Source organism: Prorops nasuta, unplaced genomic scaffold (genome assembly GCF_024137725.1).
Source record: "Prorops nasuta isolate Cenicafe-Biocafe unplaced genomic scaffold, Cenicafe_Pnas_1.2 PNAS00008, whole genome shotgun sequence".
In the NCBI taxonomy this organism is placed as follows: Eukaryota; Metazoa; Arthropoda; class Insecta; order Hymenoptera; family Bethylidae; genus Prorops; species Prorops nasuta.
Genome location: NW_027116805.1, coordinates 8,650,833 through 8,673,142, shown reverse-complemented (window position 1 = coordinate 8,673,142; position 22,310 = coordinate 8,650,833). Strand labels below are relative to the sequence as shown.

At 40.5% G+C, this 22,310-nt stretch overlaps 1 protein-coding gene across 3 annotated transcripts; it reads right to left on the bottom strand.

The window, feature by feature from the left end:
* Nucleotides 1–212: 212 nt before the first annotated feature.
* On the bottom strand, nucleotides 213–10,630 carry LOC136775439 (lysyl oxidase homolog 2B-like). Of its 3 annotated transcripts, none has more exons than XM_066730204.1 (8): nucleotides 9,970–10,630; nucleotides 7,304–7,450; nucleotides 6,755–7,069; nucleotides 5,139–5,345; nucleotides 4,434–4,731; nucleotides 3,766–3,894; nucleotides 2,367–2,490; nucleotides 213–1,702 (listed from the first exon to the last, which is right to left on the bottom strand). In XM_066730204.1, exons 1-8 carry the CDS (start codon nucleotides 10,175–10,177, stop codon nucleotides 1,580–1,582), a joined length of 1,551 nt encoding a protein of 516 aa, XP_066586301.1. In that variant the 5' UTR covers nucleotides 10,178–10,630; the 3' UTR covers nucleotides 213–1,579. The 3 variants fall into 3 exon arrangements, with proteins under 3 accessions (XP_066586301.1, XP_066586302.1, XP_066586303.1); XM_066730205.1 differs by having other exon boundaries at nucleotides 213–1,698; XM_066730206.1 differs by lacking the exon at nucleotides 2,367–2,490 and having other exon boundaries at nucleotides 1,570–1,702.
* Between the last annotated feature and the right edge of the window lie 11,680 nt (nucleotides 10,631–22,310).

Below are 22,310 nucleotides of genomic sequence, written 5' to 3'. Positions count from 1 at the left end.
TCGACGGTTCCGAGGTTTCGAGCAAGCCGCGATCCTCCAATTAGCCCGATACACCATCCTCCCCCTCCTCCCCCACCTCCTCACCATTCCAAACTCTTAAGCTACTCCCCCTCCCTCACGAATTTCACTTATCGACCGAGCACAAATTCCACCAAGAAATCCTCATCTCTGTTCTTCTCCATATTCTTCGGCATGAAAATTCATCGGTTTTCCTTTACTTGAAAAATGTTGCACAGGCCAACACTATTCTCGACTGCACTTTGTTCAATTTGTCCAATCCCTCTTTCGAACGGTCGACTCGTTACGTGGGATAAAATTTGGACATTAGAAAGTTATCATCGGAGAGAAATCTGAGAGGCGGCCAGGCAGTCAGGCAGGCGTTTTATTAAACATATGCTATATACATGTATATATAGATATAGTAGCTAGTGTACACATAAGCACATCGATCGCGAAAGATCAGATTGCGCGTAGTTATTGGTGAGATTATTTTCTTTTATGGATCCGACGAGTATTAGATTGCGGACTGCGGAGAGCTATCACCGTGCACGTATAAATACCTTTGTATATATATATATATATATACGTAACATACCACAACATTGCCATATTTTCCTCGCAAAGCAATCTATCCTCGTGATAAAAACCTTAATATGCAATCGTTATCGAGTAATAATACATAACTTTTTTCATTTCTTCCGTTAACACGTCTAAATAAACCTTTCAATACTCTTATCTGTGGCACGATAATTTATTATTATCGCGCCGTAAACAATTGGACCATCAATTTCACTTATTTCGATGAATTATTTCTAATATTTCGCGACGCGCTGAATGAGAGGGATCAATTGAATTACGTCATACGGCCATATATATATTTATATATACAAGAATAATATACAAATACACACATACATTAATTATTGTCTCTAGATTTGCCAAAGTTTTTCTCGCAGTCCCCTATAATTCTTTTCCTATACTCCATATATTCCGCTAACAAGATTTTTCCTCTCAGCTTGAAAAGAATTTGGAAGATGCATGGATATTTCACACTCGGTAAAAAGGTACTTAACAAATAACTGCATGTATACAAAAAAATTGATGCTTAAAGTTTCCTCGTGATATCCATGCAATATTTTCTCTCTCCCCGATACAACTCAACTATATTGCAATATTTACTTACTTTCCACTTTCTTCCTTGGCTCGCTTGACAATTGGTCAATCGAGTGCTCGCATCCGCCTCCGTGGCCAAATTATTGCAAAATTAGTTTACACAGCTTGTACTTAATATATTTGTACAGCTTACAAGTTAAAGGAGCTGATTCGCGCGATATTCAATTCACGGATTTGTGCTTCTCGCTGATAAGATTGAATAAATTATTAGCCGATGGAAGGACTGACGAGAATATGCAGTACTATACATATAGGTTGCATGGTGATGCGCGTACGCCGCGTTTATACACATATGGTACCTGGAGAATAAAATTATGGAACGACTGGATAATACTATATACGTATATATATATATATATATATATATAGTAATAATTGGATGAGAAGAGGCGCCCCGTGCATTTACTCAAGGTCTCTCCATGACGCAACTGTCAACTGTCGCAAAACTTTCGGTGTACAGCAAACGGCAAATCGCCGCATTATTGTCAAATGACATTTCTCCCACTTTAAATTCTGGATTGACGGCTACCTGAAATCACAAGAATCCCCTTATTGACAACCTGTCAACTTTACTGGCAAACTTTCCCCAATATTTCGCTCGAGAGTACCGCCACCGCCAATACATCAATTCTTATACCACATGTCAAATGCAAAATTATCCATGTGTATATATACTTGAAAAAGAAATCACACAATTATGAACATTTAACAATTGTGTCAATTTAATCGGTCACTTCTCAAACAATTAACTCTCTCTCTCTCTCTCTCTCTCTCTCTTTCTGCGCATATTAGCATTTACCAGATAGCCAATTAAGCATACGCGTATACATCTTGACAATTGCAACGTTCCATATACTTAATGTACATGCAATGCGCGTATGTTGTAATTGCCACGATATATTTTAGTGCGATAATTTAATAAATTTGGTGAATGGTCGAAAGAAAAGAGAATGTCCAGTTGTATGAATATCATTGGAAGACGGTTCGTCCATTGTGACATTCATATAGCTGATAGCCCGAAGCATGCGTTATTGATATAACGGATCGAGTTATTAAATGTCCATGCAAGAGTGTACGTGCTACTCGAAACGTGCAATTTCAAGCAACTTGATAAACGTCACTTGATTATAATTGAAAAGAAAAAGAATCTTTTGAGAATTTTATGCTAATGTTGAAATTTTGTAGTTGGCAACCTTGAACGTGTATTGGCCCGGTTCCAGCTCGGAGATGTCGACCCACTGGCAATCGATATTGTGTTTATATATATCACTGCAATTAACGGAAATTCCTTGGTCTCCGTAATTGGCACATTTGTACCTAAAACAATGAGAGCTTCTTAGGTAAGCTTCGACTAGCTTGAACATTCTTATTGTAGTTGGTCTCCGCTATAGTTTGCTGGCTTGCCTCGTGAATCAAACGAGACTTTCATCGTGATTAATTAGACGATTAATTCCCGCCGCGCGCGCGTCGAACAAGGGTGGGAGAGGGAGAGGAAGGACAAACTGAAGAAAGCAATCTCTCCCCTCCCACTCCCCCAACATCCCCGGAATAACCTATGTATAATACGATGCCAAAGGCAATAAAAATGCGGCAAAAAAAGAAAAGGAACGAGATCGAAAGGTTGGGTGAAATTTTTCACGCGGAATCGAGTGCTGAATTGAAAATGAAGGAAAAACAAGTTGAGACGCGAAGAGCAATTCTAATTACGCTCTGTGATATCGAGCAGAAGGACGCAAAGAATATAGCACTGTATATATGCATGCATCTACTGGAGAGAATGCTAAAGTCAAGAAATAAATCTTTTTACACATCTTTCTCAATAATCATCACTTTGATCGATTATTTAAATTATTATCGCTATTACAATGTACGTCTCGCCTTGTATTTTCAAAATTGTTATAATTTCATTACTCTCGCTGCGATGCTACGTCCTGTCATATCTTTTAAATTAAAAGTTCATATACGGGCAAATCCAATAATTTCGTCCTTATCTGCAATAGTTGTGTGTGTGTGTGTGTGTGTGTTTTATCTTAACATTTCAATAAATTTACCAATTTTAAGGGAATCGAAAGAAAAGGATTAAAAAGATATTTTAGGTAGAGAGAGAGAGAGAGAGAGAGAGAGAAAGAGGGATGTTTTTAGTTTATATATTTAATGGCACATATTCTGTAGCGTTTAATCCAGATATTTATGCGAGATACTTGAATCTGAAGTTGTAGGAGGTAGCGAATATACTATAGGTGAGAGAATAGGTCTGCATACATATATGTAGCGGTTACTCTCGTCACTCGAGTCAAACCCACACCTATGTAAAATTTATGTATCATTCAAATATCTCGCGAACGCTTCAATTAAACAGTACATTAATTATTATTATGGTATGTTTGAGAAAGCTTTTGAGAGAGAGAGAGAGAGAGATGGTAATAATTATTACACTGGACCACCCTGTGTATATCAATAGAAGCTGACGATGATTTGTTATATAAAAGTATAATTTCCGAGAGAGAGAGAGAGAGAGAGAGAGAGAGATTTGAAAGAGAGGAATGGAAAATGTTGATTGTGTGTGTGAGTGTGTGGATTATTGAAAGTTACCTAGGTTTGATTCCAGGCATACATTGGTTGTCCTCAAGGCAGAAGGAGGCCTTGTGGCCTTCGGCCACTCGATTCCCCATCGAATCGATTATATCGAACGTCGCAAACACTTCCATCGAATGGTAATGCCTAAAAGCAAATGGTCATTTAAATGCTCCATACTGCATTATCCAATTAATTTCTCTTGCACGGAGATCTCGATCTCACATGCAATTCGTCTTTTAAAACATTATTACTACCACTAAAACAATCAATGAGGCACTTTAAATAAACTTTTAATGCAATATTCCAATAAAGCAGTCGACGAAAAAAATAGCATAAAATCTACAAAGATTTACATTGAAACGATAAAGTTGATTGTTAAAATGCCGTGTAGTGGCGCGATGCATTTTATGCATATACATATACATGTGTGCTCGATCTGTCCGGACAACTTATGCCAAAGCTATAAATTCAAATGGGAGTCGATGATTCGAAGAATAGCATTCTTGCATATATTTATTATCCATAGATAAGAAATATTGTAGCTGTAGGCTTCCTAAATCCTATTGGTGCAAAACTATCCAAAGACTCGATTCTCCCATGCATTGATCGCGGCGATGCATGCGTATATATACGCGCACAGAGGTGTCTGTGCACAATAAGATGTATATAGGCATAATACATACATGTGACACATGTGCCATTCCCAGAGATGCTTTGGCACGGCAGGTCGAAAATCTGCTTTGCCAGCGTTGAGGATCCTAGCGGTGAACCTGAGCAGCCTTCTCGTCTCCAAATGCCAATTGTCCGACTCCTTTTGCACTTTGTAAGCTTGCGATCCGACGCAATTCTCCTCCATTGCGCACTGCAGCCAGTAAAGTTGTCTATCCTCCAAGTGGGCGGTCCTCATCAGCTCCAAATGATCCAGCACCAGATCGGCCATTTCTTTCTGGCAAACCACGCTGGCCACGTTCTCCCCTCGACCTTTCAAATTTCAACCAAATTTCAGCAGAACCCATGAAACATATCCGATCCTCCACCCCAGTCATTCGACCACCGATCAATGGCCATGCAACGATCATCCTTATTTCAATTTACGAGAAATAATCAACTTGTCAATTGTGCAATAATTGCAACAAGGATTTCGAGCTCGATCGGTATCGAGTGTGACAGAGGAATCATTATAATAGAGTCTCTCGCTCTATAGAAACTAATAAAAAAAGGCTTGTTTCATTCATTTTGCACGACGATTGGTCCTGCAGACACGTGCAGCTATATATACACGTAACTAACCTATATATCTATAGAAGAATATGAATTTATAGATCGATATTTGCGAGGAGGAGGGAACGATTGTTGAATACATAAGCGAAGCATGGGCACAGACAGACCTGGGCAGTATGGATTTTCATCGTGGAGGCACTCGGCAATGTTTTCTTCCTTTCCGTCACAATGGATGCCACTGATGAGCATTGGCATTCGAGGACCGCCAAAAAAATTCGTTTGAACGGCGTCAGCGGCATATCCAAGTCCCAATTGCCGACAGACGACACCTGCTTCGAACAAAGACCAGCCATCCCCGCAAACCACACTCCAATCTGTCGGCCAAATATTATATATATATATATATATATTAGTTTGATGCAACGTCCAATTACATCTACAACTTTGTTCCTCGGAAAAATTTACATGCACCCAGCCCTATTCTAATTCTCGCTAGCTGCACATGCTTAAGGCCCCCTATACATATATACAGCAAGTATGATGCTGGTAAATAGTTATACTTTTCACAACTCCCGCACATTTGTATTGCCGCAGCCATTAGCAGAAAATTAGGTTAATGCAACCACTGCAACACTGAAAATTAAAGGATTCGCGTTTATGAAATAGAAATGGCGGAAGGGGTGTCACTGTGTGCGATACTTTATCGTCCCAACTCTATAGCTATGCAGGAAAATTACTAGAGAGAACGATTGTATTATTGCTATAAGGTTACACAACGGCCAAAAGTTTCATCGGTACAAGTGCGCGAGATCCTCGTACAATCTTTTCTTTCTGGCCAAATGCGCTTCAAATTGGAAGATTATTTGCGTTATTTGGTGAAAGGACCAGAGGTTAAGTGGGCCAAGGGGAGAAGAGGGACACAGCTAGAGAGGTATATAAGAAATGAACGAGGGAGAAACATGTATAAGAGACAAAGATTTACCTAATGGACTGGGGGAAGCGAGAGACGAATAAACCTATATAGTCATATGAAAAAGGATGATAGGAGCATTGAAAGTGATGGCAAGAGCTATATAGAGGGAGAATGATAGCAAAATACAAAAAAATTGAACAATTGGCTAATTTCCCAATTGCTGCGAGGTGAATAAAAATCGGTAAAACTTAATTGATAGGAGCTAGCTGCGCGAGCTACAAGGCCGCGCGAGGGTCATGAAACAATTTATTATTAACATTTCTAACGAAGCTCGGAGTATTACTTTGAGGGGGGGGGGGGAGCGACTATTTAAGGAAAAGAATGAGTTGATATTATTTCCCTATTATATATTATAGCCTGCAACAATTGAGCTCGATCCTTTTTCGGTGGGTAAACGGACATTTAAGGAAAAAACATGATGGAAAAGGATGATTATTGAAACGAAAAAAAAAAGAAATGGTAGATCCATAGAAAGGATAAATTGAGTAGAAAATGGTTGTGCAAGAGGTGGAGGGATGAAGAAAAGTGGCAAAAGAGAGAAGGTCCGTTGATATATTCCTGATGAAACTCCAGCCTTTCTCTATATGCTACGACGTTTGTGTGGGGCGAGCGATCATTTAAGGAGAAGATATCACGGAAAGGAATGAATATGGGACAAATGTTATTATAGTAAGATGAGGGGGGCAGAGTGAGAAAAAGAGGGGGAGGATGAGTTTATACGGCCGAATCTTTTAGCTGAAAAGTATGTACAAGTTGGGGAGTAGCAGCTACGTACATTCGGACAATTCATATATAAATGTACCTATATACCTGAATTTCCCAGCTTGAGTTCTAGTCTTCCCTCGGTTGGTAATCGACCAGCCGTTAATCTCATGGCCAATCCTTGCTGATGCACATCCTTGATTCTTGGCTTGGGCTTGTTTCTTCCGGGGGCTTTGAAGGTTGAATTTGGAGTTGAGGAGGGGGAGGAGGAGGCAGGTTTAGCCTGGTGGTCCTCCCTCTGGGCACAAACTACCCCAGCAGCCTCGCCACTCTCGCAATCGGAATTTCCCCATCCGTCGAAACGACACTTGGCTATCTCCTCCTCCGTACCGTCGCAATAAATGTTATCCATCCAAAAACGTCCTTTAACACCGTGCAACTTCTTTTATTTTCAATTACATTACGTGAATAAGAATGCGTACGCGCGTTTGTGTGTGTGCGTGCGTGTGCGTGATTCTACTAATATACATACTCTTACATGTATGTATAGGGGACAATAAACACACACACACCCACATACACACACTATTAATTAATCTGGCTGCGTTAACGGTGGAAATTGTTGAGAGAGTAAATGGAAATTCAATAGATTCTCACTTCTGGCTTGGCCGAAACGTCCATTTGTCGTTGGTTTAATTGGACCGGCGAAGCCTAATTGTCTACAAACCACCTTGGCCTCCAAGTAATCCCATTCGTCGTCGCAAACGCTCCCCCATTTCCCGTTGTGAAGTATCTCCACGTTTCCTGTTTACACGTAAATATCCATAGTACATCCCTTTATTTACATCCGACCAACACTTAAACCTATAAGCAGTGTACACACATATATGTATACATGTATAAGCGTAACCTTCCAACCCTTACCGGTAGAGAGCCTTATATTTATTACACACACACACACACACACACACACACACACACACTAGGGCGCGCGCGCGCGCTAATTTTAACACATTCACCAACACGTACCCGTACATACAATGTATACCTTCTAACTGTAAAACGTACCAGATTGGATATTACCAGACAATCTCTTCTCTCGTCTTTGTTTCTTTTCTTAAAAAACGATAAAATCTCATAAAGAGAATTGACTTAAACCCGCGATTATAATATAGTCTTATTAATTAATTTGTAGAGGAATTTTAAAAAAAAAGATGGAATAATGAGATTGAACGCGTAAGGGACAAAAGAGGGAAAGTTAATTATAGGTTCGTTTGAGAGCGACGACAAAGGAATGCATTGCACGGCAGAGGAATATCTCGTCTCTTTTTCATTTTATGGATCGCACCTCACAAGTGGAAACAAATCAAAATATAAATCATGCAATGTTCTTGCAAGAGAAATAATTTAGCGCAATATTTTCAAGGTTCAACGCGTGCAGCTGTTATGTGTGATTTATGTAATATTTCTACATTATTAACGCGGCCCAAAGTAATAAAGCGAAGGAGAGAAATTAAGAGATCAATTATATTTCGTCCATTTCGATCATTATAATAATAATAGCCATGCAAGTATAGTGAAGATGCGCCGTACAGAGAGAGAGAGAGAGAGAGGTGATGAGTGTTTCATTTTGAATTTATTCAGATCGATGATCGAGAGTGCAGAAGGGACGGAATAGAATGAAAGGGTTAAGGGAAATTAACATGCGTGCATGCAAATATACTATATATATAGGATATAGCTCGAAGCCGCGTGAATTCTCAACACGTGTCGTATGGTTTTTAAATAAAGGGCTGATCGCGCGCGCGCTCGATGTACGAGCGGGGGATGAAGATGATCTCGGTGCATGACGTTAAATCACGCAATGACAATCTAAAGGTACGCGCAGCTGCAGACATTTTGCAGAAGCGCGAATAACGGGGGGAAAAAATGCATGTGCTTCGGGCCGTAAACGCCTAACCGTTCAAGTGTCGCGCGGAGATGCAACTATTCTCTCGAATCTTCTCGTAAAACTCTTCGAGTTTATGTCTGAATTTCATGGTGACCATATCATGCAGCTATATAGCCTCGCGCGCCATAGGCGGCACAGTCCCTCTATAACGTGCAAGATGCTTGCTTCCATCGCTATTCGCATAGGCGCACACGCACACACGGAATCATTGACATAAATCTTCCGCGAGTTGACCCCTTTTTAATCTACGTTGCACAACGAATACGGAACAATAAAACTCGCGCTTATTTCACATTTGCTCTTCAGTGACTAATTTTTCCTACTCCGCGCGCGCTCGAGATCGCGTCCGATTTTCTCTCTCTCTCTTCTCAAATACTCTCTTATATATCTTTGCTTTTCTATACACATATATGTACACGTTGTCATTTCTCCCATCCTTATATCTCTATCCCTATTAATATATATAGTGTCTCGATTGTTAGTCTTCCCCCTTATCCCTCACGCGCCCTTAAAATTCATCAGAGATCATCATGGTTTTTCGACAACACTCGCCAATTTTCCTACTTTTATTCAATGCATTTATTTTTTACCATATCACTATACGTGTAAGGGTGAGTGATTTAATGTCTCACTCGTAAAATAACATTTTTACATGTGATTCTCGAAAGAAATGGTTGAGAGTAATGTTTTGTGACTTTGAGGGGGGCAGAATATACATACGTACCTATTATATACCATTGGTTTTATCTTGGAAGATTTTTTCAATGTTACACGAAGGTCAACTTGAGTTTTCCAAATAGACCACCTTATATAAAAAAAATATACCATCTTCTGCAATTAATGTCAAATGTTTCGAAAAATGAGTCGTTCCTCAGATATTTCAATTTGAGATTACACATAGCTGTGGGCTTACTGAAATAGTGTGCATGCGTCTGCAACTGCTGTGCGCATATACGCGCACTTGGTCGCTCACCTATTTAGAATTTCAAATCAACATATCTAATGTTTGATAGAATGAAATGATAAATCACAATAAAGAGTGTTTTGGAAAACTCTTGAGAGCTAGATCAGCAACGCACAAGCTGGAATATGCAATAACTTACATGGTGCTCCATTTAGAAAACTCAACTTGACCATCCTCGTGCATCCTTCGAATGACCTTTCAAGTTAAACCAATGGTATAGTATTTTTCCCCCCTCGTAGCCATAAAGTTATGTTCTAAAGGTACGTACAAATGACAAAGTTATTAGGCCTGGTACACATAAAAATTACTCACCCTGTAAATTTTACTTCAATAAATGATTAAAATATATATATATATGTGTGTGTGTGTGGGTGTGTGTATTTTTAAGAAATGCGTTCCTTGACCTACCTTCGTAATCAGCCGTTCCACCAACTAATTTTATCGCACCTTCCTGCTTCTTCAATTTCTTGTAGTTCTTCAGCTTTTTAATCATTTCAGCTTTTCTCAAACGCTCTCTGTACACGTTAGAATAGTTTGCGAAAGAAAGATCTATCAGAGTGACGAGTAGGAAAAAATGAATAGTAAAATTGTTAATGCATCTTACTCCGAGCATCATCTTCCTCGATTACTTAGAAAAAAAGGAGAGAAGATAAAATCCGAAGAAAGAGAAAGGTAAGGAATCGAACGACTATAATACTATCGAAGGACAATGATAAAGGGATTTTATGAGAAAGAGAAATTGAAAAATATATATTTTTCGAGAAAAGTACGTGTAAAAAATTTCTCTAGCTACGCCGGAAAGCCTCTTGTGCAATTATTCTTAATAATCATGTTGGATATTTTGATTGGAGCAATTAAACGAAATGCTATATAAGTGAAAAAGAGTAAGATTCTGCAGGAAAGTTTAAAATCTTTTCAATCACACTGATTCGATATAGCGCACGTGTATTTCGCTTAATGTTCTCTCGGCTACTGATGCGTGAGGGCCAATCACGCAATGTAATATCTTAGCTCTCTGGTGCATGTAACGCAAGCATCTTATACGTAACGCACACGAGAGAATACATACGTATAAATATATATGTACGTACAACGTGACCGGCACAGATGGCTAATCGTTTCTTTTTTCCTACCTTTTACACGTCATTTTCTATTTATTAACCCTTGACCTTCTCCCCATTATTGCGTGGGTGCATGTGAGTAGTGCTGGATGGAAGCCCCTAAGAAATTGCTTGATCCGAATCACAGACATTAGCCTTGGCGAGTCTCAGCGCTAAAACTGCAATTTCACATTGAGCTGCAATGCCTAATCTCTCAAATTTCAACCTTCTCTCTCTCTCTCTCTCTCTCTCTCTCTCTCTCTCTCTCTCTTAAGTCGCTCCAATTCCCTTTCATAATAATTTCATCCAGCCTGCTTTTTATCACTTTTATTTCTTCGTTTTTCCTATTTCAATATGATATATATATATAAATTCATTTTCATCCCAATAACCACTGTCCTTGGTAAATTTTTATTCCTCATATCGCGCGCGATACGTGTACATTCTCTCTCTCTCTCTCTCTCTCTTTCCTCCTTGTAATTCCCCTTGTTGCATCATCGATTACTCGATCGTGTCGTTGTAAATGAGTTTAGCCTTGATTTTCAAAAAACTCCATTTTTATTTAATCGATAGATTCACTCTTAACGATTGCAACGGCGAATATTGCTGATACTCCGAAATGACGCGATCGGCTTTAACGAATCAAACGTTTCTTCCTTTATTCCGATTATTTATTTAAGAAAGTTTGTTTCGTCGAGCAGCGTCTGTAGCGAGAAACTCGATAATAAAAGAAGCCTTTAAAAGACTGCTCTATTGGAAGGTAGATTTTTTAATTATTTTCTCAGCCATGCATACTCTTACCTCTCGCGATTCGAGTTTCATTGCACGCTTACCTCAGCTCCATTTACTTTACCTCTTCTACTTTATTGTTTATACTACCCCCACCCCCCTGTTTACTTCTACTTTTACTCTATTTACCTCGTGCTCTCTTCGCTCGATCCAATTATATCTCTAATTCCTTCGCATTTACTTTTCACCATGCATTCCCTGCACTTTGATTAATTTTACGAAAAATCCATTTTTACTTTCCTACGCTAATATCCTAATGAGCATGCAATTGACTAATATAATTTACTTGCAAAATAATGTTAAAAATCAACTAAATCTTGGATTCCTTATCCCTTTCACTCGTTACTCTTTTTACGATAACTCTTGTCTATATTTATGAAACCTCCACAGTCGGTAGAAGATGTAACGATCGAGGTTAAAATTGATCGGCAGGTTAGAAAACGGGGGGAGGGGGAGGGGGGGGGCTATTCTACATGTATAGAAATAATAAGCTGTAAATAATTTCATATTATAGAATTGTGATTGGAGAGAGTGCGGGGAATGTGTCTGATGGGGTCCTTGGATGGTCAGGGCCCGAGGATATGGGGTCCGGGTTATCCGAGCGGCGCTTTCGACTGCAAGTACATTTATCTATGGTCGCACGTTGCATGCGCATGCCTTTGAAGTTTTTGTCGATGGCTCTATCAGCTATTGGCTCCCCGGCTCCTCGTGAGAATTCCACCTAGCACCGTCGAGACTGTCGAGTGGCAACAAGGCAACTGGGGCAGTTTTTCCTCGAAATGTACGAGTGAGCGAGCTGCAGGAGTGTACCCCCCGGGCCTCGAGGAAGCGTCTCTCATCCATCCTATACAGCTGATTGGCCGCGAGTATAAATCCACCTTAAGGAGTGTGATGCACCGAGAACCCTAACGGCCGGTATAGATATCCTGTCCTGTCCATCCTGCCCCGAGCTCCCTATATATAGGTATATATTTAAAAGTTGCTGCATTAGAAAGCCTCTGCATTTTTCACGGGCGCGCCGCACAAAGCGCCCCAGCAGACCGACGTTGTACGTCATTCGATACCCGATCCGTTGCAATTCGAGTTGCACAATTCTTCCATGCGAAACCACTGAATCAGTCGAAAAAGTACAACCATTCCGAAGCAAAAGCTCAATTTTACTGCAATAATCTACGTAGCCTTAACGATCCTTTTGAAAATTTCTTCCACTCGTCATATTCGCATGGGATTCCTTTATATTAATCATGCTACTCGCGTTGGCCAGTATCAGAAGAGTATTCTTTTATAATTGGAGAGCATAATACAAACTTGATCCCATAATTAATTCTCCTCGATCCTTAACAATTATATATAGCGATAAAATTATGAAATTCCTATATAAATCGTTCCACGCACTTTTAGCTCATTTTATTTGACAAACAAGACAATAATATGATAGAATGTCCATCTCTTGTGTTGAGACGCAATGAAAATGCCAGAGGAAATCATCATATCCCTTTTTTAAGACATATCAATAATTTTATTACGTGCCTATCGCAAGTCGCGAATACCATGTGTGTACAGATAAGATAGGACAATCGTATACTGCGTCAACTGTGTATGAATCATGAATATAATCAAGAGCAGTGGTGTAAAAAAATATTAATCGCGTAAAAAGCTAGAAAATCTACTGCTGCCTTGTATAATTTTCTCTCTCTCTCTCTCTCTCTCTCTCTCTCTCTCAAATGTCCCGGCCTCTTGTGTTTTTTTCACGCGAATGATTTTAGGATGTACAAGCTTTGATAATCTGAATGAGGGATCGCGGCGACGGAGGTTGATCCTGAGCTCACCGATATCGAACGTATATATATATATATCTAGAGAGAAGCACGTAGCGCGCAAAAAGCCTTATAATTCATGTAACAGGCTACTTTTGACACACTTCGTTTCCTCGGCTAAGCACAACGAGCGTGGCCAAGCAATTATCCCGAGTTGCCGAGGCATTAGTGAAAATGGCCGTGTACGCCGCTACCGCACACGGTATGTGCGTACTCGCTCGCGCAATTCTTGACATACTTGCGGACAATGAGAGTCAAGGGACGCGCTGCGCCGGCATTCAGCATCGTCCAGCGGTCTATTATCGCGCTCTCAACCCAACCCAACCCAACCCAACTCGAAACTCCTTTTCGATCGTCGCACAATCGTCCGGATTCGACAAGCCCGGCCGCTACCAGAGCCAATCTACTTCCGCATCCATTCGTTCTTCCTGACTCTAACGTTCCACCAACGAGCAAATTTGTATGATAACAATTATACCACTTGGATTTAAACATTGGGAAAGAAACATTATTGCAATTATTACGATGAGAAATTTGTCATAATGGAGAATCATGCTGATTGATAAATTAGCGATATGAAATATTTCGAGGAAATATTGCAAGTGGAATTTTTTGGCAATGGAAAGGTAGAGAAAATGAAGGGAGAAGGATATGGGTTTAAATTTTGGCGGGAGACGCGGCCGCACGGCAAAAGCACGAGAGATGTCAGCACGATCGGCGCGCGTCAGGTGCGATATGTGCGGGAAGGGTAGGGAGAGGGCGCTAGGGTCCCTAGCACCACGCCCAATCACCTTCGTCCGCGCATCTGAATTTCTCTCTCTCTCCGTCCAATGGTTGCGCGGGAATGCGGATGCTCTCTCCCGTGCGCGCGCGTGTATCGCATAGCCTCTCGGGAGCCTCGCTTCTCGCTCGACTCGCGCTCTCCGCCACGATATTCCACAGTACAGCATTTCCAGCCAGCTGCCAGCAACCAGCCAGCGCCCCCCCCCCCCCCCCTCCCTCACCTATCTCTCTATCCGTCGGTCGGTCGGACTCGTCGGCCGGTGCATCGCTATCGCGCATTCGCGCATCGTCCCCATCGTCCAATTCTGCTCTGGCTGGCCTCTGACTCTGCCAGAGCTCGCGTACACTCCAAAACACTGCCGAGTGCTGGCTTCTCCACATCTCCATCCATGATAGTACGCCGTATGTACGGGAGTCACGCTCACGCACGCACGACGACACGACGGACGGGACGGACGAGAGACACAGCCGCGCCGCGCCGCGACGGGACGGGAGAGTAAGGGAGTCGGGTCGTGACGGGAGTACGGTACGGGAGGCACCGGACGGACGGACGGAGGCAGTCGGGAGCATGCCAGTTGAGCCAGTTAGCCTGGCAGTATTCGGTATTGTTGCCAGTCGGCAGTCGGTTTTTATCCATCGCGCGACTCGGTGCTGCACGGGGACCTGGTGCAAGTGACAGAGAGTGGGAGCACCGTGAACAGACCGTTTTCCACCTGTGTGCCCAGGACTGTCGCGCGCGCATTTTACTCGAACGATTCGTCCAGTTGTTCGAGCAGGGATCCAGGATTAAGCGGTTACTCCCGAGGCAGGAAACGGGCCAGCTCTCTCTCTCTCTTCCCGTTGAAGGATCCAAGCTAGTCGGCCATTGCGCTTCTTAGGATCGCTAAAACAACCGCACGGTGCTCTGCTGTCGTCTCTTGTGTTGTGCTATACCCAGTTTGTGTGCTATACAGTACGTGTCTTTTGCCCGCAACTGCACGGAGCTTTCCCAAGCTCTTTTCCCGTTTACGCCTAGTCTCGTGCTCTTTTTCTCGCATCGGCTCGCAGCTCGTAGCTCGTTCGGCCATCCGCGAGTCCCCGTGACGTGGGGAGAATTTTCTATATAGCTCCGTCGGTAATGGCGTCTCTCTCTCTCTCTCTCTCTCTCTCTCTCTACGAACCATGGCCCACCAAATCCCTGTGTGCGTGCCTGTGCTTTCGCGATATTTCGTCAATTATACCTCTATCGACGAGTTCCCTCGACCTTGACTCTCTGCAAATTTCAACTTTGAAACGTCTCTGTTTCCCCTTCCTCATTCTTCTCTCTCTCTCTCTCGTATCCTCCAATACGTATCTCGAGGGATTTCCATGTTCTTTGCATAGCGCAGAATTTTCTACGAGATAAGACTAGTCTGAAGCTGACAAGTTGCAGAGAGCGGCGTGTCTATGTACAATCACACGCCTTGCCTTGTTCTGCTAGCTGCTCTGACAGATTTCACCGGTGTCTCGTGATCACGAGGCTATCCCAAAGACATAAATCCTCTCTCTCTCTCTCTCCCTCTCTCCCTCTCTACATAGAACCCGTTCCACCGCTAACATTCCTCACCCTCCATGTTCTTCGCGCTTTCTTTCTCATTCTCCCACAGCATGGACTTTTTGCCGAATTGTAAATATTGCCTTGCAAAATACTACGACACGCGATCTTACCAAATATTTCAAATTCTTATTACACTAATCAAGTGACACGGTAGTGTCTCGACGGCAAGTACGCATATATATCGTCGGTTACCAAAAGTCAGCATATAATGCGATCAAGAGACACACATGGCTGTGTCTTGCGATGGCATGTAATTTAAGATAAGAAAAAAATGCTGCTCGGACACCATGTACTTTTATTCCAACATTCATCGCTCCCCAATCATTTTCCAACTTTTAGCATATATATATATATATATATATATATATGATTTTGAAGCCAGTTTTCGTATTCGAGGGGCCAAGCTATTCAAGAAGCAGAAAAGATTGCTGTACAAGTACTTTGGAAATTTTTCTAGTGAAAAGTTGTAAAGAAAATGGAAATTCTTAGGTAATTTCTCTGCTATAATAGTGCATTGATCGACGACTGATGATCATTGGCAGCACCGTTTTACTCTCTATGAACGTCCTCTTTTTAACAAGTTGGTACGCTGAAAGGCTAGCTGGGCAATTTTCGACCCAACTGAAAAGCTATCATTTTTTTCTAATACTTGTAAAAAGAGCTAAATAAGTACATAGGATATTTTTATTTGGTTATATTGATGTTTGTGGCAATGTGTGACGCAAGTGCTAAAGGAAATCGGTGAGAGAATCAACGACATTAATTGTTTATAACGATGACTCCAGATACTTGTGGAATAAACATAGTTTTCAGTGTATACACGGTTGATAAAAAGTTTGAACGGCGATCAAGCAAGGGTTAATTCGGCCGTTTTCGGTCATTGGGAAAAATGTGATTTTAGGAAAAAGGAATTTATAAATTTTCGGTGGTATAAAACTGCGCGCGCGTCAAGTCTGCTGCACCACGCGGACCACGCGCGGACCATGCGGACCACGCGCAATAATCCCACCTTGATGTCTCCCGATCCTTTCTTTGTTTTCTCAAAGCTTTTTCCGACTCCCTTGCAGCTTCGGACAGAAAATTTGTCGAAAATTTGTCGAAAATTTGAAACTTTTCGCGGATACTTTTTTAGCCTATTTTCTTAACATTTAATTTATGCACATGTGACGTTATATGCGAGCGCGAGTCTCATTCTTGAATGGCTCGTCTCGCTGTGCGTCTCCCCCCATTTCTCTACCATAAGTAAAAAGCTTTACCATGTTAAGATGTCCCTTTTTCAGAAATTTGCCATAATTGCAAAACCCAAAGAATGAAGAATCGATGGATTAGCAATGTCGCCTTTTGAGGAAGCCAATAAGCGGTCGAGTTAAACATGTAGCTATCAATGTTCCTCGTCAAATGAACAAATTTATTTCTCTCTTCCATTGTGTGAACTTCACGCACACACATGCACATATTCGATTTGCATTCCTCGCAAACAGTAAACTTGTAATTAAGCGAGAAAATTGGAATAAAGCTTAGTACGGGATAATCGAAAAGGCTGTCCACTTGAATTTCATTAGATTTAGCCAGATTTGGCATGCAGAAATTATTCTTTTACGGTGAATTATGAGGAAAACGCAGTGAGATAGAGGGCGAGAGACCAATGTGCGATGCGTCGCGACAGCTTCGAGTCTGCGGTGTACTCATAGAGGAGATGTGAAAATTATATTTTAACCTGTTATTTGCCCAATGATAAATGACCTTTGAAACAATTTCAATTTCATTGTTTGTTTGCATGTTGGTTTTTTTCTTGTGGGATGGGAGAATTTCTAAAGAGTTGAATTAAAGCTTTGCGCCGAGAGCGAAGAGAATGTAATGTACGCGTAATGTTGGCGCGAAACGAAATTATTATTTTAGCCGGTTACTCGCGTTTTGTCTGGACCTCTCTTGTTTACACTGCGCGCTCTATAACAACTTATTGAAAAAAAGAATATATATATATATACATTTCCATCATCTTTCGACTTGTCGTTAATGATTTTTTACAAATGTATGCTTGATAATTATCCGGCCTTTTTGCTTGGTCAAAGTTTCAACGGAATGCTTTTGTCAATGAATAAATTATCTTGATGTAATGGACGATCAGATGCGACTTGTGTCGTTTTCAATTAGCGCCAGTTATATACGTCCAATAATAAATAAGTTGTACACTTGAATCTAGAAATCCTGTCGGCAATTGTGGCTTTTAATAACAGTTCCAGCAAGACCTATAAAATTTTACCTCGTAAAGTAATTATTGCATTATGGTTGAATTAATATTTAATTTCTTTATTTCTTATCCTTTTCCCTCCTAACGTCATCGTAAAGTCTGCCATCGCCTCGACATATACATGTATATAGCTGAGGTATCTTCTCTCTCATGTCAATCTAATTTATTAAGGCGAATGTTCCCATTTTCCTGGGACTCGAGGGAGAGATGACGGGCTGGAAAGTGAAAATTCAGTTTTTCTGTTGCTTTGAGAAATATTGTAGTGTGTGCGTGTGAAGAGTGGACTGAGAGAGAGAAAGAGAGAGAGAGAGAACTGCGTAGAGTGCGTATATATGTATATGTACATGTGACATTGACGGTTGCTCAACGCGCATAACTGGGCTTCCTTCGGAGGAGTATAGCGTTTCGTTTACTGCAGTATTTATATGTATGCGTGTCTGAAAAGTACAGTCGTAGATGACCGTTGATCGCGTTCTTCTCTCCTGCACCTGCACATTTCTCTTCCCTCTTCTACCATGGAACATTGAATAAAGTAAACTAGTGTACTCCCCTCCAACGAATAAATGGTCAAATGACTTTGAAAGAGTTTGAAACTTTTGTTTTTGTTTTTATTCTCGACAAGAAAGTGCTGGATTATCGATAATTAAGGTTAATCGATATTTCCTCTATCACCTTTCTAACGATGATGCGAGCCTCATCATTTAGGGACTGAAATTAGCGCATCCTGTTATTGACATAAGACGCGAGGCATTTTCCTGTCGCATTCTTTCGTATTATGCGCCTCTCTCTCTCTCTCTCTCTCTCTCTCTCTCTCTCTCTCTCTCTCTCTCTGCGACACACACACGGCTGCTTTCACCGAACATGCCTTCAAGTCCCTCAACAATATTGTTCCTATTTCTCAAGGCTTTCATTCAATCTATTAAATCTGCCGCTCGAGCTTAGTTGCTAAATTTAGTTGTTGAATAAATCCATTGAGTTGGTTAAATGATTTTTTTCCCAGTCCTGTATGATCCCTTTGTGTCGATTTATCAAACCGAGCCTAATCGGCCTGATCGGTCTAATGGTCGACTCGATTTCATTCCCAGCTTGCAGTGTGTGCATCTTTAAAAATCTCTACACTAGCCACATTGTATATGTATATATAGAGAGGGAATATAGAAATTTCTGCGTATGTGCAATTTTTGTACGAAATTTAACTTTCTTTCCTGAAACTTGCCGAGATTCGAGACGCAAAAGCTAATTGTTAGGGGATTTGTTGAAAGGGTTAGCTTGGATAAAATCTTGATCTAGCTCTATTTTTATAACCCGCGAGTTTCCCTATAGGTATAATATTTCGAGGAAAAGGTGTCGGCCTGTCGCCTATTTGGATTCAGGACGACGCTGGAGGATAATCATAGCGGTTTATAAAGTAAACAAGCATTGTGCCAAAGGTCAAGATATTCATCGAGGATAAATCATCATATGAGCTAGAAAATCATTTCAAGTTGAAATATTGAAAGCTGTCGAAAGACGCGCACACTCTGCAACTTTGGTATATAGTAGCGGTTTGAACGTTGCATCTGGATAAAGAGATCCTTCCGTATAAATGTTGTTGATTGTCAAAGAGCCCAATATAATATACGTATATATATATATATATATATATATATATATATATTAAGGTGGTCGTTAAAAAAAAAATTTTTTGACGGATCCCCAAAAACCACTAGTATTTGATGAGAAACTACAGTGGTTGAAACCTTTGGCCTGATATAAATGATAGAAACACGTGCCTCAATGCGATCAAATACAATTTTCGAAGAATTTTACAGTTTTTTGCAGATAACTCATTAAATATTCGATTCTATGAAAAGATGCATATAACCTTTTCTCTGAAGAATTAAATTCTACATAATAAAGGTTCTATACATTTTTCTTCTAGAATGCATACTAATCGAGATATTGCTGAAAAATCGATCCTCTTTTTCGTTTATACACATTATATTGACATATGCTCATATGAGTAGTTATTCTTATTTCGCTGTAGTTACACATTTTATTTCTCTTAATTTAATAAAATATGTTAATTGTACGGTAAACTAAAAATAATTATTCATATAAACATATCAATATAATGTGTATAAACGAAAAAGAGGATCGATTTTTCAGCAATATCTCGATTAGTATGCATTCTAGAAGAAAAATGTATAGAACCTTTATTGTGTAGAATTTAATTCTTCAAAGAAAAGGTTATATGCATCTTTTCATAGAATCGAATATTTAATGAGTTATCAGCGAAAAACTGTAAAATTCTTCGAAAATTGTATTTGATCGCATTGAGGCACGTGTTTCTATCATTTATATCAGGCCAAAGGTTTCAACCACTGTAGTTTCTCATCAAATACTAGTGGTTTTTGGGGATCCGTCAAAAAAATTTTTTTTTAACGACCACCTTAATATATATATATATATATATATATATATATTGGGGAGTCGCGGTCAGAGTCCGTCTCTTGGAGATGCGCGCGCCTTTTAATCCAATGTGTTTCAATTCTATTCTATATATTGTATATGTGTGTGTGGATAGAATATCCATGGTGGGTCCCTGAGGCCCCTATACATGTGGGGGGGGGGGGAGGAGGAGGAGGAGATGATTTTGCGAGATTCGCGCAGATCTATTGGAATCTAAATGATATTATTGACGCCAGGAAAGATTGATAAATTATAATTATTAGAGAGGAAAAAATCTACGACATTGGTGATTGTTGACGCAGAGCCAATTATAAAGTAAGGCGGCGTTGGTGGCGACTGGCGGCGACAAAACGAGTTTTCCAATTATTTATCAGGCAATGGTGCATGCGCGATCGTTGATTCTTTAGCATCGTTGGCGTTTTTATAGCGTAGCGATTGGAACGTTGGAAGAAGGGTTGATTATCGATATGTTGCAACCCTCTGCATTAAGGGGGGAGAGAGTACGCATCTTCTTTGACAGTTAGGCATATCAAACTCCCGGTTGGAATGATCCATTTTCTATTCGAGGCATGCATTCGTGAAATTTGCATCCAATTCCAAGCAGAGGCGAGCTCTCGCCTCTTCTCTCTCTCTCTCTCCCTCTCTCGCAAACGCCCCCTTCCAGAGAGATTCCTCGAGTGTGTCGGTGCTGAGCCAACCCCTTAATAGCGCGTTTGATAGACGTCTAACGTAACCACCGACCTGTGCATGCCATGCAGCGCTGTAGAAACGTCTCGAAAGTCTGCACGAAACATGTCATCGCGAGCTACCGGCTACATTCCATACCAACGCAATGACAATGTGCATTCTCACCCATATACGCGTTAGATCGGTCAATTTTCTCACTTTTTACCCTCTACTCTATATGTTACGCATTCATTCTTGAATAAACATATTGCACTAAATTTGCTCGCAGGATGAAAAATTCACGGTAAATGATCGATTCGAAGGATTATCGAGCAAATGTTTGATCAATTTTTTAAATAAATTGCAATTTGGATGAAGATGCTAATAGCGTGGGAAGGAGCAGTTGGCTCAAGTTTGTATATAGAGATATACGGTTGAGCCAGCAGAAGAAATCTCAAGATTATTATTATCATCGTTTTATTTCTCAATTAAAGCTACGATAAAATGAGTATTATAATTATATATATATATATAGAAAAAAGTAGCGTAGCTTCGCGTAATTGATATTCCGCCGAGAAATAATTGTAAGCGAAGGTGAGAAAGTTTTTCGAGCGACGCGACGGATAGGCGCAGTCTCGTCGGAAAAATTTATAGCCAAACGTTATTTGTTTCTCTTCGACTAAAGTTGGCCTCTCCAAACACTATTATCGGAAACTAATTAGAATGATAGCCGAGCGAGCAAGTATGGATGGGAAATTTTCTTTAATTTACGAGCGGTGGACGGTGCACGGTGTCGCATGGAACAAGGCATATATATATATATATATATATATTCGAATAATTGTATCGTGCGCAGTTACACGAACGAAGGTCTTGTTTAATTAAAGCGTTAATCGATTACGAAAAACCTCGTGTTAAATATACCTGACCAATTACGTCAGAAAAACTAATATGCCAACCTTATCTTATCTAAATTATTCAATTTTATCTACTTTTATAAATTCGTCGTGGAATACCATCGCGCGTTTATGTATGTATTGCTGCACGTTGATCGTCGCGATGAATAATCGGGATAAGATTTCACACACATTTCGATGAACGATTGACCGGCTACTTTGTATATATGTCATGTATGCGTGCGCGCGCGCGCGCGCTCTAGCTGCACCTCTCTATAATTGCCTTTTTCCTCATTCATATATAATATGGTCATCTTCGTGTGTGAGCAGCAACACAGTCTTAATTATCTATATCTAATTGTCTCAACTTTGCGATATTCTAATTTTAGTTGAAATTCGAACGTATTATCGCAAGTGCGC